The 20,942-nt window shown below is 36.9% G+C and overlaps 1 protein-coding gene across 2 annotated transcripts in view; it reads left to right on the forward strand.

Moving 5' to 3' along the window:
- BRINP3 (BMP/retinoic acid inducible neural specific 3) overlaps nt 1–20,486 on the forward strand; it is a 213,860-nt gene extending 193,374 nt beyond the window's left edge. For both annotated transcript variants that reach the window (XM_005231130.3, XM_027777866.2), the window contains one exon: nt 19,020–20,486. In XM_005231130.3, the coding sequence (XP_005231187.1) occupies nt 19,020–20,136 (1,117 nt within the window). In that variant the 3' untranslated portion in view covers nt 20,137–20,486. The remainder of the gene's footprint in view (nt 1–19,019) is intronic.
- Nucleotides 20,487–20,942: the final 456 nt, after the last annotated feature.

Consider the following 20,942-nt stretch of genomic DNA (forward strand, 5'->3'; position numbering starts at 1 on the left):
CATCTAATGAGATTTGTGCATACATATTTGAGAACTTCTCTGTGTTCATATATGACCATGATTTTTTTCCTAAAACTCCCTCAATTATAAATTATTTATGAAGCAGAACTTCTATTCACTACTTCTTCCTTTTCCTTTGAGATCTCTGTTAATTATCACTACCATCCTCATGGACAGATTTTCCTATGATCTTTTTCAGCATCCAACGAGCACCAGGGAGGTTTAAATTTGAGAAGCATTTATATGCAGATTTAGAAAAAAACACAAACAACAACAAGAAATAGCAGACATACCTCTAAATGCGTACAGAGTAACTACAACAGCACTGCAGCAAAATTACTTCTGTCTCTACAGGTTCTTGGACATTTAAAGGAAAGAACCACTGAAAACAGACACATAAGCAGTTAATAGGAATGCAACAGACCTGGTTTAAGCTGAGTAAAAAACATGCTTTAGAAATGATAACATCTTAAAAGAAATAGACTGTAAGTTTGAAGAGACAGGTGAAATTGGAAACCAACAAATCACCTCACAATGTAGATAATGGAGAATCTTAGTCTTTTTTTTTTTTTCTTTTTCTTTTTTTTTTCCCAATCAACCCATCAAGGTAGGTTTTAATAAATCAAAAATGGAACATTCATTTTGCCAATATTTAGTAAATTCTCTAAAGTAACAGAAAAAACCACCTATACATACAGACTAATCTTGTGGAAAGTTGTGAATTTAGCAACAGATGGCAGGAAATGGAATTTGCTGCCTTATCAAGACAATAAAGCAGAAAACAGTTGGGTGAACTTGTTACAAAGGAAAAAAAACTTGCAAAAGAAAATAGAGCAGATACTGTAGTTCACATTTATAGATTCTATTAAGGACAATCTGTTTTTAATTGGAGAGGGCTTCCTGAACCTGTGAATGTGGTGTGCATGCTCATCTAAAAAAGTATTTGCAAGTTATTGTCATGCTGAACACAAGTGCTGCTCATGCACTAAATTGGATTCACTGCTTAGAGCCTACACAACTCTAGTAGCAAAACAGGAGAATCATGAGCAGCGTCTGAAAACATCTTCACAAATCACTTACATTTTAGTGGATCCTGAATAGAGAAGCTGCATATTTCTACAGCTGAGCTCAATCACTGTTGTATCAAAGGTTCTGATAACTTATTATACAAATGGCTAATAGATTCAACATGGCTCAATGCAGAGCAGAATGGTCTGAAATTCTCTCTAAAACAGTGAGACACAGGAAATCCATGAGTGATTTTCAGTGCAAAGAAATTAAGAAATGGTTCCAGGAAAAGACAAATAAATAAAAGATGACTTCCAGAGCATACATACAACATAGGGAAATCGCAGGTGTAGGGGCCACCTCAAATGCTTGCATTTCTAAACTTTGGATGATTTATTTTCTTGTTTGTTTTTGTTGTTGCTGCTGATTTATTTTAAGGTTGTTATTTGATGAGGAAAGGAAAGGGGATGAAAAATGTATGAAGTGATAGTTCTGAGTTCATTGTGATGTGACCTCATATGACCCTTAGAAGTAGCTTTGGTTCACTCTGCCCTTGGTAGAGTATACTTTGGGGGCAGAAAGTCTTATCCATCAATCATTTCTGAGAAAGATCTCTGCTCAAGGAGAAAATGAATTGCAGCTATGTCCAATGTCTGAAGTAGTCATTGGCAAAAGAAGAAAAAGAATCATCTTTTAACCACTCTCTTTAGCTGATGTGAAGACAACACACAGCTTCCACCCTCCTCTCAGATAAGACAGTTATTCCATAATTGCTCTGGGTCTAGACCTAGAAAAAGGTACATTACTTAGTGTAATGTAAGTGATCTATTTTCCTTAACATTTGCCAAGCTTCCCTAGAAAAAAATTTTGTAGACTGTCTTTCGTTTATTAGTAATAAATGTCCCTGTGATATTTAGAAGAAAGCCTGGTCACTGTTATGTGCAAGGTGTCCATAATTAGCACTGCATTTATATAAGATACTGCAATTCTGCATTCCAAAGGAAACATGCATAACTGAAAACAAAACCCAGACATTAAAAGTAGTCAAGAAGAAAATAAATATATCTTCCAACATTAAAAAGATGGCAATTTTCTGCAGAACAGTATGAGAGCTCAGAAAACATTATTTTTCTTTTTGTAGAAGCTAAAGCTAGGCATCTGCAGAGGGCTTTTACTTTTTTGTCCATGTGTTCTTCACCTTGATTCCATTCTGTCTGAAGTCCAGTGGCTCTGTTCCTAAACTGAAGCTCCCTGACTCCAAGTCATGGTTTGTACTTTAGCAAAGGGCAGAGGAATTAGCTACCTGAGACATCCTGTCAGAATTCAGTCAGCCTTACTGCTTGCCGCCTTCTGTTCATGTACTTGAGGACTATACCTGTCTTTAGGATTACCTGAAGGATAAGTACCTTGATTTGGGGGTGGGAGATTATGTCTTGGCATTACAGACGTTGATTTAAAATGGATTCTAATGACTTCATGTTTTATGTGCTTAACAGCATCAGTTGAATACAAGTTGGCTAAAAAGCATAATCATTTTTTCATGGTGTATGTTGTAAAAGGTGAAAATATAAAAGACGTTAAAGTTCAAAATTTAAAAGGTGTGCAAAATAACCTCCTTGACAACCATGCTCAACTTCAGTAGGAAATTTTAAGGTCAGTAGAAAGAATCAATCAAATTACAGATCACTATGTACCAGAAGCAATAACCCCCTCAACAAGCAAATAAGACTTTCTCCCACAGCAACCCTTTCCTCCTCTTTTATAATGGTTAATTTTACCCTAATATCTTCATAAAGAAGCTGGGAAATTGTTGAGATACTCAACCTGCAGGGTATAGTAGGATGCACTAGAGTTTACACCATGGCATTTCAAGTTTTCTCACCCATCTCAATTATTTGATCCTGGGAAATTAAATGGACTTAGAGTACCCAACAAATCCTTTCTTTCTGGAGCTAAGAGTATAGATATTTCATTCAAGAGTTCAAATATCCATATGTGGACAGGTAGTCTATGCAGCAATTCAGTCCTATGTGAAAAATAATTGAAATTGTTTCCATAGAAACTAAAAACACCCAGTGGAAACTGCTAGATAGTATTAAAAGAATTCAGTCAAGTTATATTTGAGTAAATAAGGATCATTTGCAACATACAACAGTTTTCAAGGACAGGTGGCATTCTTAAATATTTTTAAAATTACATCATTGAGATGCAGCTACTGTCAGGCATATGGTTTCTCACAGGGCTACAGGTTGGTGTTGAAAATGCTAGGACTGTGTAACTGGTTGATCATGAATGTTTGAAGTTAAAAGGGTCCTTTTTACTGATGATTTTTTTTTCTTTTTTTTAAGTCCATAATGAGGTAAATTAAATAGAATAAGAGTAATAAGCATTCAGATAATACCAATGCTTGACAAAACTGCATAGCAGTAAGTGGTACTGATGATTGTAAAGCTCCTGCCGGATGTAAGGTTAACATTATGTTGCACTCCCTATATCACATACAGCTTGGCTTGCTTTGAATGAGTATTGGGCTGTTAAGAGTTAACTTTAAAATCAAACAAGCAAGCAACATTTGAGCAGGGTCAATTTTTCTTTAACTTTCTGGTAATGTCAGTTTTAGCTGTAAGCAGCCTTGCGAAAAACACTGGATTATATGTGGATTTGGGCTTCTCAGTCCGTTTGCCAGCAGAGACTGATTGTGTTGCGGAGGCAGTGTAATTACTCATCAAGGTGAGAGTGTGTGTGTGTTGGAGCCCTGCTTACTCTCCCAGTGACAAGCCCGCTTACCTTCACTGTCAGTCAAAAGCACCACGAAATGGTAGCACCTGGAGACGAGGGAAAAGGCATAAATGCATTGAATGAAAGTGCCATAGCAAGCAGGGTGAAAAAGAGCCTACCAAAACATCTCTGTCCTGTAAATGCTCCTTTAATATAAATGCTAAGTCACCTTATGTGCCAAAATCCATGTAAAAGATGACTTCAAGCCCCGTGTATACAGACTGTGTATTGGATAATAGGAGAAATAATGGATGGTAAGTTTGCCTGGGGACATTAGGGCTGGTTTTGTGGCTATTCCTCGTTATTCAGTGGTATTCACTGTGCACAGTAGGAAATCCTTTGCCAGACAGAGGGAATACTGAAGATCCAGACTTGTACTTTAGCTAGTGGCTCTGCAGTGATCCACCTCCAGTTCTCATCATCCCCTCACTATGTCTCTAAAACCTTTGTGAGCACATCCTACATCCTATTTCTATTCCTTTTGTCTGTTTTGCACTTAGATTGGAAACTCTTCAAGGCAAAGACTCTTGAGGCAGATTGGCATTTTCCTTACAGATGATGTCTTCAGGCTTTTCTTGTGGTCACTTTTATTATAAATTCAATAGAAAGTACAATAGCTTTTGTGGTGTTGAGACAATGGATGCAATCCTTTTTGGGATATCTTGGTAGTGCTGTCACCCTAATAATTAACAATTTTTAAACTATCCCTATGAAATTCTTCATGTTTCATGATCTGATTCACAATCTTAAAGGTTAACCATCCTTTCTGAGCTTAACTAGTTAAAAGTGAAAAGATATTGAACTACAGGAGATATATAATTTTGTACAAAGGGAAAAAAGTGTGCTATTTACTCTGTATATAGGTTCCAAGCTGAATACATATGACATCCAAATACATCAAGCAAAAGATAGAAAGTTGCTGTGCATGCCATTTCATTCTGTAAAAACAGGAAAGCACTGCAAATTTCTGCAGCTTGTGCAACAACCTCCCTTCAAGTAACTCTCCAGAAATAAGCAAGCTGCTTGCATTTCAATGGAAATTTCATATAAGAAACCTCGTTTAAGAGAAGTACATTCTAACAGCTTGACATCAGCATACAGTACATGGTAACTCCACAGTCTGGGGCTGTGACCAGCAAGTTACACAATGATTTAGTCTTGCACTGCTTCTTGTATGTGGGAAACATAATTTCTCTTTCCCCAATAAAAAAATGCAAATTTATCTCACTTTATCATTCATTTCCATTAATTAGAATAATCATCATTCCCCTAATACCGTCATGACCCTTGTTCCTATGGTTCAGTTGCAGCCCCTGAGACTGGGTCTGGAATGACATTTCCAGGGGATGTTTGTAGCTCTCCCTTTTTTTTTTTTTTTTTTTTTTCCCCTCCTTTTTTTTTTTTATTTCCCAGGTCAGAGCATCTGGTCTTTCTGGAAGAGACAGAACAATCTTTCAGAAAGTGCCTAGGGTATTAAGAAGGGGTGTGTGTGCTTATATATATATACACACACAGATATATATAGAAAGAATACTAGAGACCTCATTAATGATAGAATTCTCCAGAGCCTTTAGTATCCCACAGTGCTTATAATCAAAGATATTTAAAATAGCTGTGTTAAGAATGCTAAATAGGTGTTAAAACATACACTGTTGTAGGCTCTGAAACGTTATATGTCACTTGTCAGAAGAATACATTCTTTAAGACATTTGGGTTGGGTTGGGTTTTTTTTCCCCCCTAGAAGGAAATCTTGTCTGCTCCAATCCACTTATGGTTCTTAATATTAACTTCTAGAAATTCTTTGTGAAAGGCAAGCTCCTTAAACTAATTCCTTCCAGCAGCAGCATGTTAGTTTCACCAAGAGGGAATTTAAAAGGGACTAAAATGTTTGTGGGTTTTGTTTTGCTTTTATTTTTCTTAAACTATAACCCTTTAAACTAAAATTTCAAGGTGTTAAGTTCTGCATGGGGAGATTTTCTTTCTACCTTTCAGTATTATTTTATATAAAAACGTAATAATGAGGAGGGGGCCATCTCAACAGAATGAGATTAAATATCTGGATAAATAGCCTATCAGAAATAATCTGTTCTTTCTTTGCAAGACTTGTCATTTCTGAGGATATGATGCATAGCTCATTAGCCTTCATAAACTCTTCTCAGGGGGAGGGGATTTGCACAGAGTCCCACCACTATATCCCAGCATCTGTGACTGACTTTAACAGATAACATACTGATGCAGAAAATAAAACTATGGACAAAACAGTTTGTCCCAACTATGTTTTCTAAAAGAAATAAAATGTCCAGAAAAAACAATAATTAAAAAAAAACCAAAACCACAAACAAACAACCACCAAACAACCCCAAAATTCAATAATGTATCTGTGAGAGATCCTAACAACTTTGAGTTTTTGACAGAGTTACAAAGTATTGTACAGGAGTTAACAAACGCCAAAACAGATTCAGTAGTGGCATACATCACAATTACATATTTTCACGTGGTTCCACCAGGAGAAATGTTGAGGGGTTTCCAAGGGGTGTTACACATCCTGGGTTCAGCCACCGCCATCACAATCGCTTGTGGCTCCTGTGGGTTATTCTAACCAGAGTGAGCCAGTTATATTGATGAGTAGAAAGTACAAAGATTTCAGAAACCTGCAAGGATTGTTATTCTGAATTGCGTATGTAGATCTTTTTTTCTTAGCAACCATTTAACAGTTTCTGAGGAAGCGAGAATAGCTCTACAAGATAAATCACTTTATCTTTGTATAATTATATACATTCCAAAAGAAATTTTCACAGCTTCCTAAGGTGGGACTTTGCTTCCTCACTCTCAGTTATGTATTCTAATTTTCCTTTTTTTTGCAGATCAATGTGCAGAAAATTGTTCTTTCGTTGACCCAGTGTAAGCCTTTCTATTAACTTATACATTGCATTTTAGACTGTGGGTTTGTTTGGGGTTTTTTTTTTTTGTTTGTTTAAGGAAGATACAAGTGTCAGAAGGATGCAATTACTTGATATCTCCTTATAAGCATTATTACTATATTGTCTCTTTATTTGTATTATATACATGCAACATCTGGTCATTTAAATGAATACTTTCCCTATTTATGACTGTTACCTAAGTGACATCTTATTACAAAAATTATATACGATTGAGTGAAATACATGCTTTTTTCAAAAACAGCATGATACAATTTTTCTAGACAGCCTTTAATTTTCCTTCAGAAATGTAAGGGTGTTCTTACAATTTATTCAAACATATCATGGCAGAAAACCAAACCTCTCTTCTGTAATGTATTTTGTGCCTATATTAAAACTTTAAGGATTTGCTCAAAATTATAGTTATTATGTTATTTTCAGTTATTACAAGAGAGAAAAAAAGCACATTGATCTCAGAATCTTATTTTATTTTATTTTGTTTAATATCATGATAAGTGAGGTATGAATACAGAACTGGGCTTTGTATTCTTTAATTAAAACCATTACTCTTTACTGGGAGATTCTTGTTTTGGTATAATACTTCTGATCCTACACAAAGGAAGAAAATGACAGATTGTTGCTGTTTATATTACAGTAGTGTCTAGAGGCAACTGAATTTATAATCTAAATAAGCAAATAGCAGGGAAAAGAAATAACAAGATTTTCAAAAGAAAAGAACAAGTGATTTGTCCGTAGTCATGGTCATATGGAAAGACTGTGAAGGAACCAGGAATAGCATGAACAGCATCCCCATTTTCTATACTTCCATCATTATACCTGTAACAAATTTTGCAGGAACAGAAACAGATATACATATACATGCATACATACATACACACACACACACATGTAATTTTCAGTTATTTGTATCTGGGAAAAAGGATGCCTAAAATAGGAATAGAGGTTACAAATTCAGCAGAAAAATAGAAAACTATAATGGTCTTATACCAGTTTACCAGTTTCACAGATGTAATCATGGACTTGTCTTTCTGCTACTGGCTGTTAATGAGGCTATGATTTTACCTGTATTAATGAGGTTTAATTCCAGAAAATCATACAATTGATGGCTGATTTTTGTGGCACTAAATCTCTTTTCATATCCAGTTTTACCCCTCATAATGATTAAAACTTTAGATGCTTTTGTCAGCACAGTATTTTTGCATTTTTACTATGGTGTAAGCCACAATACCAATTACCCTTTCACATGATTTTTAATTATCCTACAAAATACCTGAAAGCTTCAAGCTCAGAAGTTATCTCCAGTCTCTGGACTTTCTATTTTACTCTTATTTTGAATAAAATACTTCAAGAACATGGATATTGCATCCTCCATCCTAAGTACAACATTAAAATATACAGTACTGTCTATTCATTTTTCAATAGTTTTTGTGACCTGCTGCATTACATATGAAGACTTTGCAGTCAAGGCTATTTTTTAATTATTTCTGGAATTTCCACTGCAAACTAGAGCTGCTGGTACATTTTGTTATTGTTTCAAATGCAGTTCATAGCTACATTTTAGACTAACTTTGAACTGGTGCATTTGGCCTCAGGGTGTGTCTTGGGAATCCAGTTAGTTTTAGCAGCCCCTGCTGGCTCACTTCTTCCTATAGATTAAGTATTCAATTTAGGTTGATGCCAGCACATACAAGCAATGTGACCTGTCCTCAGAATTATACTACAATTGCTTCAATGTTATATGTATTTTAAGATCCAAAGGCATCCCTAAATTAGCTACTTTTACACATCTATCTTACATTATTAATTGGAAAATATTTTCACTTAAAAATCCCATTTAATTTTTCTCCTTGTTTTAAGCCAGAGTTTTCATTCTGCTGAGTTTATTCATTCTTACATCTACCTTGTGGGCAGTTGAACAGAGAGCAAAGAGCTTCAACAGGCCGTTGCTTAAGCTACATTCATGTGAACTTCTTTCAAATGTAATAAATCCAGCTGGGATGGAAAGGCTAGCAACAGTGCAGGGAAACAATCAGGGCAGTACTCAGTGTCAGTACAGGCTGGGACGAGTGGGACAGAGAGCAACAGTGCAGAGAAGTTTGTGGGGGTACCTGTGGATGAAAAATTGGAGATGAGCTGTCAATGTGCAGTTGCAGCCCAGGAAGCCCAACCTATCGTGGGCTGCGTCAGAAGAAGTATGGCCAGCAGGCTGGGGAAGATGATTCTGCCCCCCTACTATGCTCCTGTGGGACTGCATCTGCTGTACTGTATCCAGCTCTGGGGCACCCAGCATAAGGAAGACATGGACGTGTTAGAGCAGGTCTGCTGGAGAGCCAAAAAATAATCAGAGGGCTGGAGCACCACTCCTGTGAAGAAAGGATGAAAGAATTGGGGTGTTTCAGCCTGGAGAAGGCTCCAGGAAGAGTTTATTGTGGCATTTCGGTATATAGAGGGGCTTATAACAAAGGTGCAGAGACTTTTTACCAAGACCTGTAGTGACAGAACAAAGGGAAATGGTTTTAAACTGAAAGAGAGTAGATTTAGAGTGGATATAAGAAAGAATTATTTTTAGGATGTGTATGGTTAGACCCTGGAACTGTTCGCGCAGAGAAGCTGTGCATGCCTCAACACTGGAAGCGTTCAAGATCAGGCTGGAGTGGGCTTCGAGCAACCTGGTCTAGTGGAAAACATCCCTGTCCATGGTGGGGGCTTGGGCTGGATGATCTATAAAGGTCCTTTCCAACCTAAACCATTCTATGATTTTGTGATTGTGTACAGTTGTGTATGTGGCATTATCATGCCCTCATTTTACCTATCTCTGTAAAAGTAGAGTTGGGGGTCTACTTTCAGTTAGTCCAATTTTATGACATTTCCTTGGGTTTCTTTCACACAAAAGAGTTTGTCATGGTACAGCAAATTTGTTATTTTTCCAATGCCTTAAAGGGGCATATTCATCTGTCACCGAAGCACCTAGATAAGCTTTTTATAACTTCATTTTTTTTTTTATTATAACACTTTAACATATATCTAGAAAAGTTCACCTAAAATTGCACTGACTTAACAAATAACCTGAGGCCCAAGATGAGTTTTTCGCTCATCTAACACTACAAACATAGATAGCCACATAGAATGCCACAGATGAGTTCGCTTGTTCAGGGTTTTTGCTTAATTAATTTTTGTGTGTGTGTGCGCGTGACACCTTCCTTCTCCTGTACATGAACACTCTCTTTCCTAACACCTCCAATTGCTTTCATTCTGCTTTTCACAGCATTAATTAATGTGACTGGTATTTCCTTTGTCCCTGCTGCACTATGGATCATTATTTAGAAAAAGCTCTTAAAGGTTGTCTCTAATTTGAACCTCTTTAAACAAATAGGTGGTACTACAAAGCAGTTTGATTCCTATCTCGTCGTAGCACAATGGTCATTATGATTATAGCTGTGTCAAAAAAATTGTGGGCATGTTATCTTAACATTTTTTTCTAGAACCATTCTTTGGGGGCTGGCAGGGGTGGCAAAAGTTTTTCATTCTAGAAAAACTTTGCAATGAGAATTAGAAGGGTGCAATATTAGCGTAGTTACAGCTACAAATCTTTGTAAGTAAATTTATAACTAACTAGATATATCCTCTGAAATAATAAATGTTTTAATGTCAAAATATTTATTCTGGAATATCATACAACTCATAGCAGTTTTGTCCTATGAGGTGTGAGAGGTTTACATAATTTACTATAGGGGCTTAATTCCTTTACTTCTTATAATGCAAAGACTATCTGGAACTTAAGTGACATGCGTTATTGGTTTTAAAATATAAAGCATCAGCATAGGGAGGGGGGGGAGGGGGCAAGGCAGGAAAGAGCTGCAGAATGGTGACACAAGGGATGAATGATCTGTAAAGATTCTTCTTAAATGTGATTAACAGGACAGAACAAAGTATTTTCTTTTCATCTGTCAACATAGATTCACTTTAGGTTGTATTAATCCCAGCAACAAAATCCCACAATCAACCTCCTGGTTCATCTAGTCCTTCTCCTGTAGCATAACCACCATGGAGGAGTCCCACGTTGAGCTAGATTTCTCAAGTTACCCCATCCATTTCTTTGCTAGAAGCAATTTTAGCATATGGAAAGAACATTTCCATAACAATCGCATAGCTATTTAATATCCTTTCTGTGTATGCTAACGGGATTTTTAGCAAAGGCATCCCTCTAGACAGAGGTTTTTCTTTCATTTATATAAATTTAGAGAAGTATTAAATTCCTTCTCTATTTCACAGCACGCTTACCTTGTTTTCACCATGGTCCACATAGCTAGCTTAGGCCTTTAGATCAGCTTTAAAGTACCTGGCTCAGGCGGACCCAGCTGTGAAAGTGTAAGATGCGAACCCAGAACAGCTGTGCTGCTCCTGGTTGTCATGGTTTTTTAGTAGGATTTGCAGCTCTCACTGGGAGTCTCGGTGACATACCTGTAACGTGAGCCACAGCAAAATAATTTCAAGCGTGTCTGTTTGAGGGGTGGTTATAGTACTTCTTTAATTCTGGGAGGCTGAATGAACTTCAAACATTCATTCTTCTAAGCACTCACTGGCTGCCTGGTGACTCTACAGTTGGTAGTTTTACCCTGATTCCCAGAAGAAAAATGAGACCATTATCAACTTTATTAGCAATTAATGTTCTTGTTATGAATCACAGCACAGAAACAAAGTACTTGGAGTCTTATTTGTCCTTCCCAAGAGGTAAACCCACAAGATCAAGAGTAGGACATTTCAGAGATGCCTTTAAGTGCATTTGGTGTTGATGTTGCTGTCTTACAGATTTATACTGGACTCGGCCTCCAAAGGAGGGAAAAATAGGTAATGGGTATTTTACTGCCTATACACTTGTTAAATTGTCTTCATTTTTTTATTTAGCACGTGCCTCACTGAGTACTCATCATCTGCTACTGAGCCATCTGATGTAGAACAGATGTTAAGCACTTAGTGAGGCAGGGAAGGAGGTAAAAGTGTCATATCATGATTAAATACTTGCTACAACTATTATATAGGGTGACCATACTGCTTTGTTCTTATATTTAATGTTACAGTGTATTGAACAAGAGTAAGCACATATTTTGGATTAAACTTGCAACTGCTATTGTTCAAATTATTTTTTTTTGAAAGTAAAGTATTTCATAGGAAAAAAAAGATTACAAAATATTTTAAATGCACTTCAGAATTCAGAATTGGAGAATATTTCATAAAGAGGTAATGCAGTGCAACTTCATGTAGAATTGAACTATAAACACATGAAGATTTATATTTCTTAAGACAATTCTCATCAGAAACTTGGCTGATGTTAACTGATACATTAAGTTCCATAGGATTATCCTATTTTTTATCATGCTTGTGTAAATGTGAAGATTATATGGAAAGCTTTCTTTACGCTGTAAGTATTCTAGCTGAAAGTATGGTAGCCAACTCTTTAGTGCATCCTATGCAGCAAAAGATTCACCCATAAAAGAGTCTCATCATCCAGCAACAACAGCCTGATCTTCTTGTAGTATAGTAGGAGAAGGGTTGAATGTAAGAAGGTGGAGCTGGAGCTGTTATTAAACCATAATTAATTAACAATGTGTTTCCTAGTAAATTTTAAGAATTGAGAAAATGCGTGGAATGTTGTCACAGACAACCAAGTATGTTCGTTTTGATATATACGATCAAGCAAATTAAACAGAGATGGAGGGACACGATCATCCACAGAAGAGATGTGGTTCACATGACTGGAAAGGCTTTGCAGTCAAAGGTGACACTGAGACCTCAGAATATGGGAGAGCCAGTTTGGAGGTCTTAACTTAAGGGTAGGAGTATGTGATTTGTATGGGTTACCTGGCTCAGTGTTCTGCTTCGCGTAAGTCAGAGCAGAGGCTTGATGGTCTATTTCCTATAAAGACAACAGGTATTCAATTAACAGGAAAATAAATAATATTTATGTTTTCATAGAAATTCTGTCATGAGTTTTACACTTCTTTTGTAACTTCAGGCTGCTTTTAAAAAGTTGGTTTCAAAGGGCCAATATTAACAAACAAAAAAAGCGTTTTAAAAAATTTAAAGAATTTCCTGGGTGCTGTAATTAATTATATACTTTGATAAAAAATATCCTATACTTATCAAGTATTTTATTTCATTAAATTAAATAATACTTGATTTCTAAAGTAAAGTTGTGATTTCAAATGTATGATTCAGCAAAAATAGCTTTTGGTTATAGCTTAACAGATAATTTTGCATGATGGTGAATGCACAGATATTTCAGGCATCCCATTTTGATTTGAAGCTCATTGAAGTAACTAGGAAGATTCCGGCTAGATTCACTAGGTTTGGAAGTCAGAAGTTCTATATCTCAGTGTTTGAAAAACTGACATATCAGGCAAGTAAATACAATTTTCCAAATCAAGTAATAATGTTTGCAGTGTCATTAAAAGAATAATTTGAGAGCTCCTTCAACCTTTCCTCAGAAGCTAATTGTCTTTATTTATTTATTAACTTCTATAAACAAGAAGCAGCTGCTCAAGATAAGAAGCTTTTGTCACTAGTCCCCCATTAACACAATGAGAATATAAATGATTAAATAAAGCTGATTAAAGGTAAAAGAACACTGGGAATGTGTACAAAACAATGTCATGGGGAATGAAGTACCAAGAATTTATTATACTTGAAGAGAAGAAAGAAGTATAATAAATTTTGAGCAACGCCTCTTATTAACTTTAATGTGGACTTGAGGAGCTTAAAGTCAGAGATTCAGATTCTATCACTATCAAAGTAAACAGAAGGTTTTCTCAGTGACTCCTGTAGACCTCACGTATCAACACAACTTTAAAAAAAAAAGAAAAAAAGAACTAGTGGGAAAATACAATTAGGTCCTATGACAGAATTAATAAGCGTGTTTCTTTCTGGCATCAGATTAGGGTTTGGATCTTGAATACGTCAAATAATGAATAATGAAAAAAAGCAATTAGGATTGGTATACTCAAATAGAGTATTTAAACAACAAAGCACTCATTCAGTAGCAAAATCTTGGATGGATTATACGTTATCCAGGAAGAGAGGTTATTTTTCTCCCTAGGTAGTAGAGATGCACCCTGCTTCTACTGGCAACAGACACTGAGGGAGAGCAGCTCCTCTAAAATATGAAGCTGTAAAAGTACTTAAAAATCTAAAGCAGTATAGTTATGTACTGTTTTTAATACTTATGATAATATTTGTAATTTTCTCAAAACTTCCACTAAAATGGAAACAATCATAGAATCAAAAAATAATTTAGGTTATAATGGACCTTTGCAAGTCATCTGCCCAAACTAGGTTCATGTTCAAAGTCTGGTCAGGGCCTTGGATCACCAAGCTTTTAAGACCTCCAGTGATGGGGATTCTATACCTCACTCATCAACTTCTCATAGTGTTTGGCCACTCTCACCGTCAAGAATTTTTCCCTTTCTCTAATCAAAATTGCTATGATATGACTTCTGCACCTGTTTCTTGTCCTTTTACTGTTCACCTTGAAGAAATGTCTGGGCCTAACTTCCCTACATCCTTCCAGAATGTATTTGGAGACAGCATTTAGATTGCCCTTTAGTCTTGTGTTCCTCAGCCTAGACAAACCCAGTTCCTTTCAGGCTCTCATCACATGTTGCATGCTCCAGCCCTCTGATCATCTTGATGGCTTCTCATCACTGGATTTGCTCTAGTCTGTTGATAACTCTCTCATACAGATGATTCAAGTCCAGACACAATGTCCCAGATGCCATTTTGCAAGTACCAAACATGGGAGAATATTTGCTGTCCTTGACCTGTTGGATGCTTTTTTCCTTAGTCCTCATTTTGACTCCAGCCCCAAGGTAACATTGCTTGAAGCCCTTCTCACTGGGTCAGCAAATCTGTTGCCTAAGATGTCACCCATTATTTTCTCTTAAATCCCATCTCTCCCCAGCTGCCATCCATCCTCAAAGAGGATCTGGTGGCTGTAAAATCCTAACCCTGCCTATCCGGCTGCACCAGCTGTTCAGCCAGGTGTTGACCTGCGGGAGGCATCTGCTTCTAACCAAGCCTTTCCCCTTGACTGCAGGGTCCAGAATTTTAAATGATCTTTTATTTCTAGGAGAAAAAGAAAGCTTCCAGAATGACATTCCAGTTTGAATTTATCTAATTAAGGATGAGTGGCTTAAATAAATTAGCTATTGCTGACATTTTATGTACTTTCACTTAATTTAGTTAATTTACTTGAGTGAAAGCAATAAATTTACAAAGAGTCACAGTATTCCATAATGATTTTTTTTTTAAAAGGAATTTATAAAGGCAGTTGATTTTATTTTTAAAAAAAGTATTTATGTTGTAAACTGTTCAAACACAAGTATATGTAGATCATCTTGACAGCTCTCTGGTTAAAATCAGGTAAAAAAATCAAAATAAGGTAAAAAATATTAGAAGATTGTTATTTTGAACTTTATTTGGAATAAGTCGAAAACTTCCTTCCCTCTAAAGTTCTTGGTCTCCTTGCAACAGTTATGATCAAAGATAGATAGATAGATAGATATTAATAAGCTAAATATAACTTATAAACTGATAACTAAGTTTTAGAAAGGAAACTTAATTGTGCAGCTATTTAGTTTCATGCAGACTTTTAGACTGCTTTTTCTATCCCTTAACAGAAAAGAAGGAAGGTAGGCTCATTAAAAATAAAAAGAACAAAAAAGTGACATTAAAGGTTTTGCTTCTCATAATAATGGAAACAGTAGATTAGATCATTAATAAGGAAAGAAAATGTTTTAAAGACCATGTGACTGAAGAAGTGAGTAACCCAAACCAAATCAACCCTTGCCAGCAAATTAATTTTGCTGGTTTAAATAGGCTAATTCCAACAATAGAAAATTCTTCCTTTCCAACAGTGCTATCTTCCTCACCAGGTGTCTCTCTTTCCATCACCTCTGTGGACTGAGAGAATTCCTTCCCTGCTTTCCCAGCCGTCTTCTCTTCATCAGTCTGCAGTAATGCTGGTCTCTCTTTCTTAGCCTGGTGCCTGTGTACGCCAGATACTTGTCCCATCTAATGGGACAAGTGTATTCACAGGAGAAATAATACTTGTGCCATCTAATGATCATGTGTAGTCACAGGAGAAATAATCCCCATCTTTATCCAAAACCTCTTCTATATGAAAAAAACCTACTGTGAAGTTCATTCTTTGACTTGTTTTAATGCCAAATAATAAGCAGAATAATAAGTAATAATATCATATTTTAAAAAAATCTGTAAACCTATCCACTATATCTAAGAGGAAGAGAGGGTAGATGAAACATAACAGGGATCAACTTAGAGATGCAAATTATCTCCTTTACCTTATGTGGTGGGTTAGCACAGGCTGCCTGCCAGATGCCTACTTACCGACTACTGACCCAGCTGCTCTCCCACTCACCCTCCTCAGTAGGAGGGGAGGGGGAAATAAAAAAAAAAAAGCTCGTAGGTCGAGCTAAGAACTGTTGGCTGGAACCAGTTGAAGCTGGAACCAGCTGTGTCTGGTATGGGGCAGCCCCTGGCTGCTTCTCACACAGGGCATTCCTGTTCCTGCCTTCCCACTGCCAACACCTTTCCAGTGACACCAAGTACACCTCAATGAATCGACATGCAAAAATCTACTCATTAAAATCTATCATAACATATCTAAATATTAGGCTCCAGAAATTCATAACCGTTGTGTAGCTTAAAGCTGATTGTGTCTGAACTGTAAACCGGGGTATATGCTTAACCTCCAAGACATACAGAAATTTCTTGTCCATACTAGCACAATGCCAAATCCAGGTACTAATCTCTGCTGAAATACTAATGGAGCCTTGTGGCTCTGGCTTTGAAGCTCAGGCACTCTTATCTTTCTTCTGACTAGAATATATCATTCAAACCTATCCTTAGATGCTACAGACTGCCTAGCATGGTTGATGCTTTGTGTGAGCCAAACAGATTTAGCCTTTGTGGGCGACACTTTGTGATATATGGAAAATCTTTACAGTAAGTCTTCAAATGTTTATCTTTCACTGCAATGAATTCAAAATCACAACTGTAAGCTCAGGGTTACTCTATGCAAAATTAAGTTTTCTGGAAATGTACTGCTAATACATCACAAAACTTTTCAAAAGCATGGACTTCTGTTCACAAGAGCAGTGGAAGAGGATGCTAAAATTCGTATTAACAAACCTGTTAACCTTAATGCAGTAGTCATGTGGTACCAAGTGGTAGTAACAGTACAAGCAGAAAACTTGGAGATTACAAAGTAAATTACAAACTCTTGAAATCTGCCCAGTCATCTGTCCAATGAAACAAACCAAAATAACAACTTTATGAAAGGCTATTGTGAAGCAAATGGCATAACCCAAAAATCGACAGGAGAGTAAAACCCCCAGACTTTTATATCTTACATCCAGCAGCTTTTGAAGCCCAGTGTCCATTCCGAAATAAGTACAGAGAGCCGTTAAGAGTTAGGAAAAAGCTGTAATGAGAGACCTTTGAAAGGTTAGTTTCACTCCTTTGGACAAGGATCCTCTCTGTTTTGATTGCTGTGATGCATCATAGGGCTAATAGCAACAGGACAGACCATGTGAGACACTGCCCGGCTGCAAAGTTCATCCCATAATGGGAAACGGGGTCATGACACACCTGAGCTGCCGATCCTGTGAGCTGCCAGGGCACGCTCAGCAGGTACGGGTTACTGGCAAGGCAGCCCAGAGAAAGTACACAGGAACTCCCCATCCTACCTGGGAGAGCAATAGCTTTAATGTTCTACTCTGTTTTGGAATAACTTATATTGTGACATTGACCTTTCTTGTTGAATGGACATTATGATTTTTATTCAGGAAATGAAGGAAAAATTTGCCAAAATATTTATGCTTAACACTGACTTTCAAATAAGCGCAAAGAAGAATGGCGTTAAGGAATTCATTTAATAGGTGTTATTATATTTACTTATACTTCTGGAAAATACTGATAGACTATATGTATTTAAAAAACACAAACAACTCAAAACAAGAAGATTCCACTGCCAACCAGAAAAAGAGAAGGTAAAGAAAAAAAAAAAAAAAAAAAGATTAAACAAAGTCACCAGAGTATACAATGATTTAATTTTACTGATCTTTATTTTCATGTTTCTAAATGATTAGATTTTGAGATGCCATAGATTTTCAGTTTTAGTATTTATTTTATAGTCAGGAAAAAAACAACAAAAAATAAGATTTCTAACATTTGAGACAAATACAGATGTGACTTGAAGTAAGACAACAGTAAATGAGGCTTTTGCATTTTCTTTTTGAAAAAATGCAATGAAAAGGGAAGAAACTGTACAACCATCATCACTCATGTGGCAACAATAGATCTGACTCTGCAGCAGCCAAAACAGCTTCTTTAAACTGTGCATTGCTAGGCTTAATAAGAACTGAAAAATTCAGACAAAGAAAGAAGATAATTTTTCTCTTTACTGTTTCCATATAACTCCATTTTTCCTTATTGTCTTTCTTCTAGCGAGTGTGCCTCATCAGCCTAGACTGCTGCTTTCAGTATCTGTTTTGCCAGTGTGATGCAAGACATTAACTGTTGCTTCTGGTGAAACCAAAATGAGATGACAAGCAGAACATTAAAGTGATCCTTTAATTTCATCTCCAAAGATGAAAAGTAAACACAGCATGTTCATGCAAGGCTTCCTGTAAGGATATTGTTGTGCTGGAAATCATCTGAAGAATGAAGACCGAATCTGTTTTCGTAGGGTGTATGGTCCTATTTGTTATTCCAGAAAAGTGTTTTGGCTCACTGTCTGTAAATCAAAGTGGCTACAGCCAGTAAAAAAGAATGCTTGTAAGCTTACAAAAATCTTCATAATGAAATAGAGAGATAGTAGAGAGTTATACACACTTAGATAAATACAAAGCACCTCCCTGAATAAATAGTATGAGGAAAAATAATCTCAACTGTATAGGATTTCAAGGTGTTAATCTGAAGACAATTACAGAAAAGTGGATCTTTGTCAGGGTTCCTGAGATACAGAAAGAGGAAATACATGAACCAAATGTTCCTGTTGTGCCTGTGAGTTTGTAAGGAAACTTCTTTTGTGGTTTTGCATTGTTAAAAGGCAATTTATACATGTAGTTATCTGACAGCAGATGCTGTCATCTGACTTTAGTGCCTTAATCTGCTACTAAAAACAGCTTTATTTTTCTCTTTCTGATAAAAAAAATAAGGTTGCATTTATTGTATGCAGGTCTCTCTTTGTGTTAAAAAGTTATTTTAATGTTGCAGATCTTCCAACTATTGGCTCAACCGCATCCAGTCCTTTCTCTACTGCAATGAAAATGGCCTCCTGGGAAGCTTTTCTGAAGAGACTCACACATGCACCTGCCCTAATGACCAGGTTGCCTGCCACGGGTTCCTTCCCTGCACGGTTGGAGATGGCTCGGCGTGCCTGAGCTGTGCTCCTGACAATCGCACCCGCTGTGGGAGCTGCAATGCTGGCTACATGCTGAGCCAAGGGCTTTGCAAGCCTGAAGTGGCAGAATCAACAGAGCACTACATTGGGTTCGAGACAGATCTTCAGGACCTGGAAATGAGGTATTTATTGCAGAAGACAGACCGGAGAATTGAGGTCCACGCCATTTTCATCAGCAACGACATGCGCCTCAACAGCTGGTTTGATCCTTCTTGGCGCAAGCGGATGCTCCTTACTCTTAAGAGTAACAAGTACAAGTCTAGCCTGGTCCATATGATACTGGGCCTCTCCCTTCAAATTTGCCTGACTAAAAACAGCACCTTAGAGCCTGTTCTTGCTGTTTATGTCAACCCTTTTGGGGGCAGCCACTCTGAGAGCTGGTTTATGCCTGTGAATGAAAATAATTTCCCAGACTGGGAGCGGACTAAACTGGACTTACCCCTTCAGTGTTATAACTGGACGCTGACTCTGGGCAACAAGTGGAAGACATTTTTTGAAACTGTACACATCTATTTGAGGAGTCGAATAAAGTCAAATGGTCCAAATGGCAATGAGAGCATCTACTATGAACCCCTGGAATTTATTGATCCCTCAAGAAATCTGGGCTACATGAAAATCAATAACATCCAAGTGTTTGGCTACAGCATGCACTTTGACCCAGAAGCAATTCGAGACTTGATTTTGCAGCTCGACTACCCCTATACGCAGGGATCACAGGACTCAGCACTTTTGCAGTTGTTAGAGATACGGGATCGTGTAAATAAACTCTCTCCACCTGGTCAACGTCGTCTAGACCTCTTCTCTTGCTTGCTTCGTCATAGACTCAAACTGTCTACCAGTGAAGTGGTGAGGATTCAATCTGCTTTGCAGGCCTTTAATGCCAAATTGCCAAACACAGTGGATTATGACACAACCAAATTATGTAGTTAACCATAAATGTGAAGCACAACACAAAACCTTGAAGGAGTTTTTACAGTGCTTTTGTGGAACAGTTTATGTTTGGAAGAGTAAATTTAAATTGTCTTTTCAATATCTGTCTTATATCAGTCAATACTGTTGGATGGCAATTTACACACATGAACTTGCTGACAATGAATATATTATACCTGCAGTTTTGGTTTATGAATGAAATAAATACTGACACCAGTCTAGAAGACATTCTACTTTTTACAATAAATTTCATTTGTAATTTTATATGTTCCGTGGCAATGCTTTTGTGCATTACATCCTCTAGAGGGAACATAGAAGGATACCAATAAAATTTTGTAGCTGAACAGTTATTAAAAAGAAATGCTGTGGGATTCTTTTTTCTTACACAAAAGTAGTAAACTTCATACACTTTTGTGTGTGTTGAACACAGGAGGTGTAGTTAAAGAGAAGATAATGACTTGAGATTTTAACAGAAACTGTAGAAAAGTCAAATTTATAGAGTATTTTATTCTTAGGATGTGGATCTGAATGTTCAGGCTGAGTTGAAGTGACAAATGTAGCGATGCTTTACTTGCTATGTCTGAGATTTTCCTAAGGCATGCCCTTCTCCAGGCGCTTAACGTGACATACAGACTCCCAGAGTGGTAACATCGAATGCTGTATGATGAACAGGAGGTTGGTACTGGGAGAGGCACAGTAACAAAAGGCTGCATTAGCCCTATAGGATACAGGTGAGAGGCTGTCTTTGCAACTGATACTACTTATGCTACAAAAGAAACAACCTTTTGTAGCCAAAGTACTTTTTG

This window comes from Falco peregrinus, chromosome 10 (assembly GCF_023634155.1).
Source record: "Falco peregrinus isolate bFalPer1 chromosome 10, bFalPer1.pri, whole genome shotgun sequence".
NCBI classification, from domain to species: Eukaryota; Metazoa; Chordata; class Aves; order Falconiformes; family Falconidae; genus Falco; species Falco peregrinus.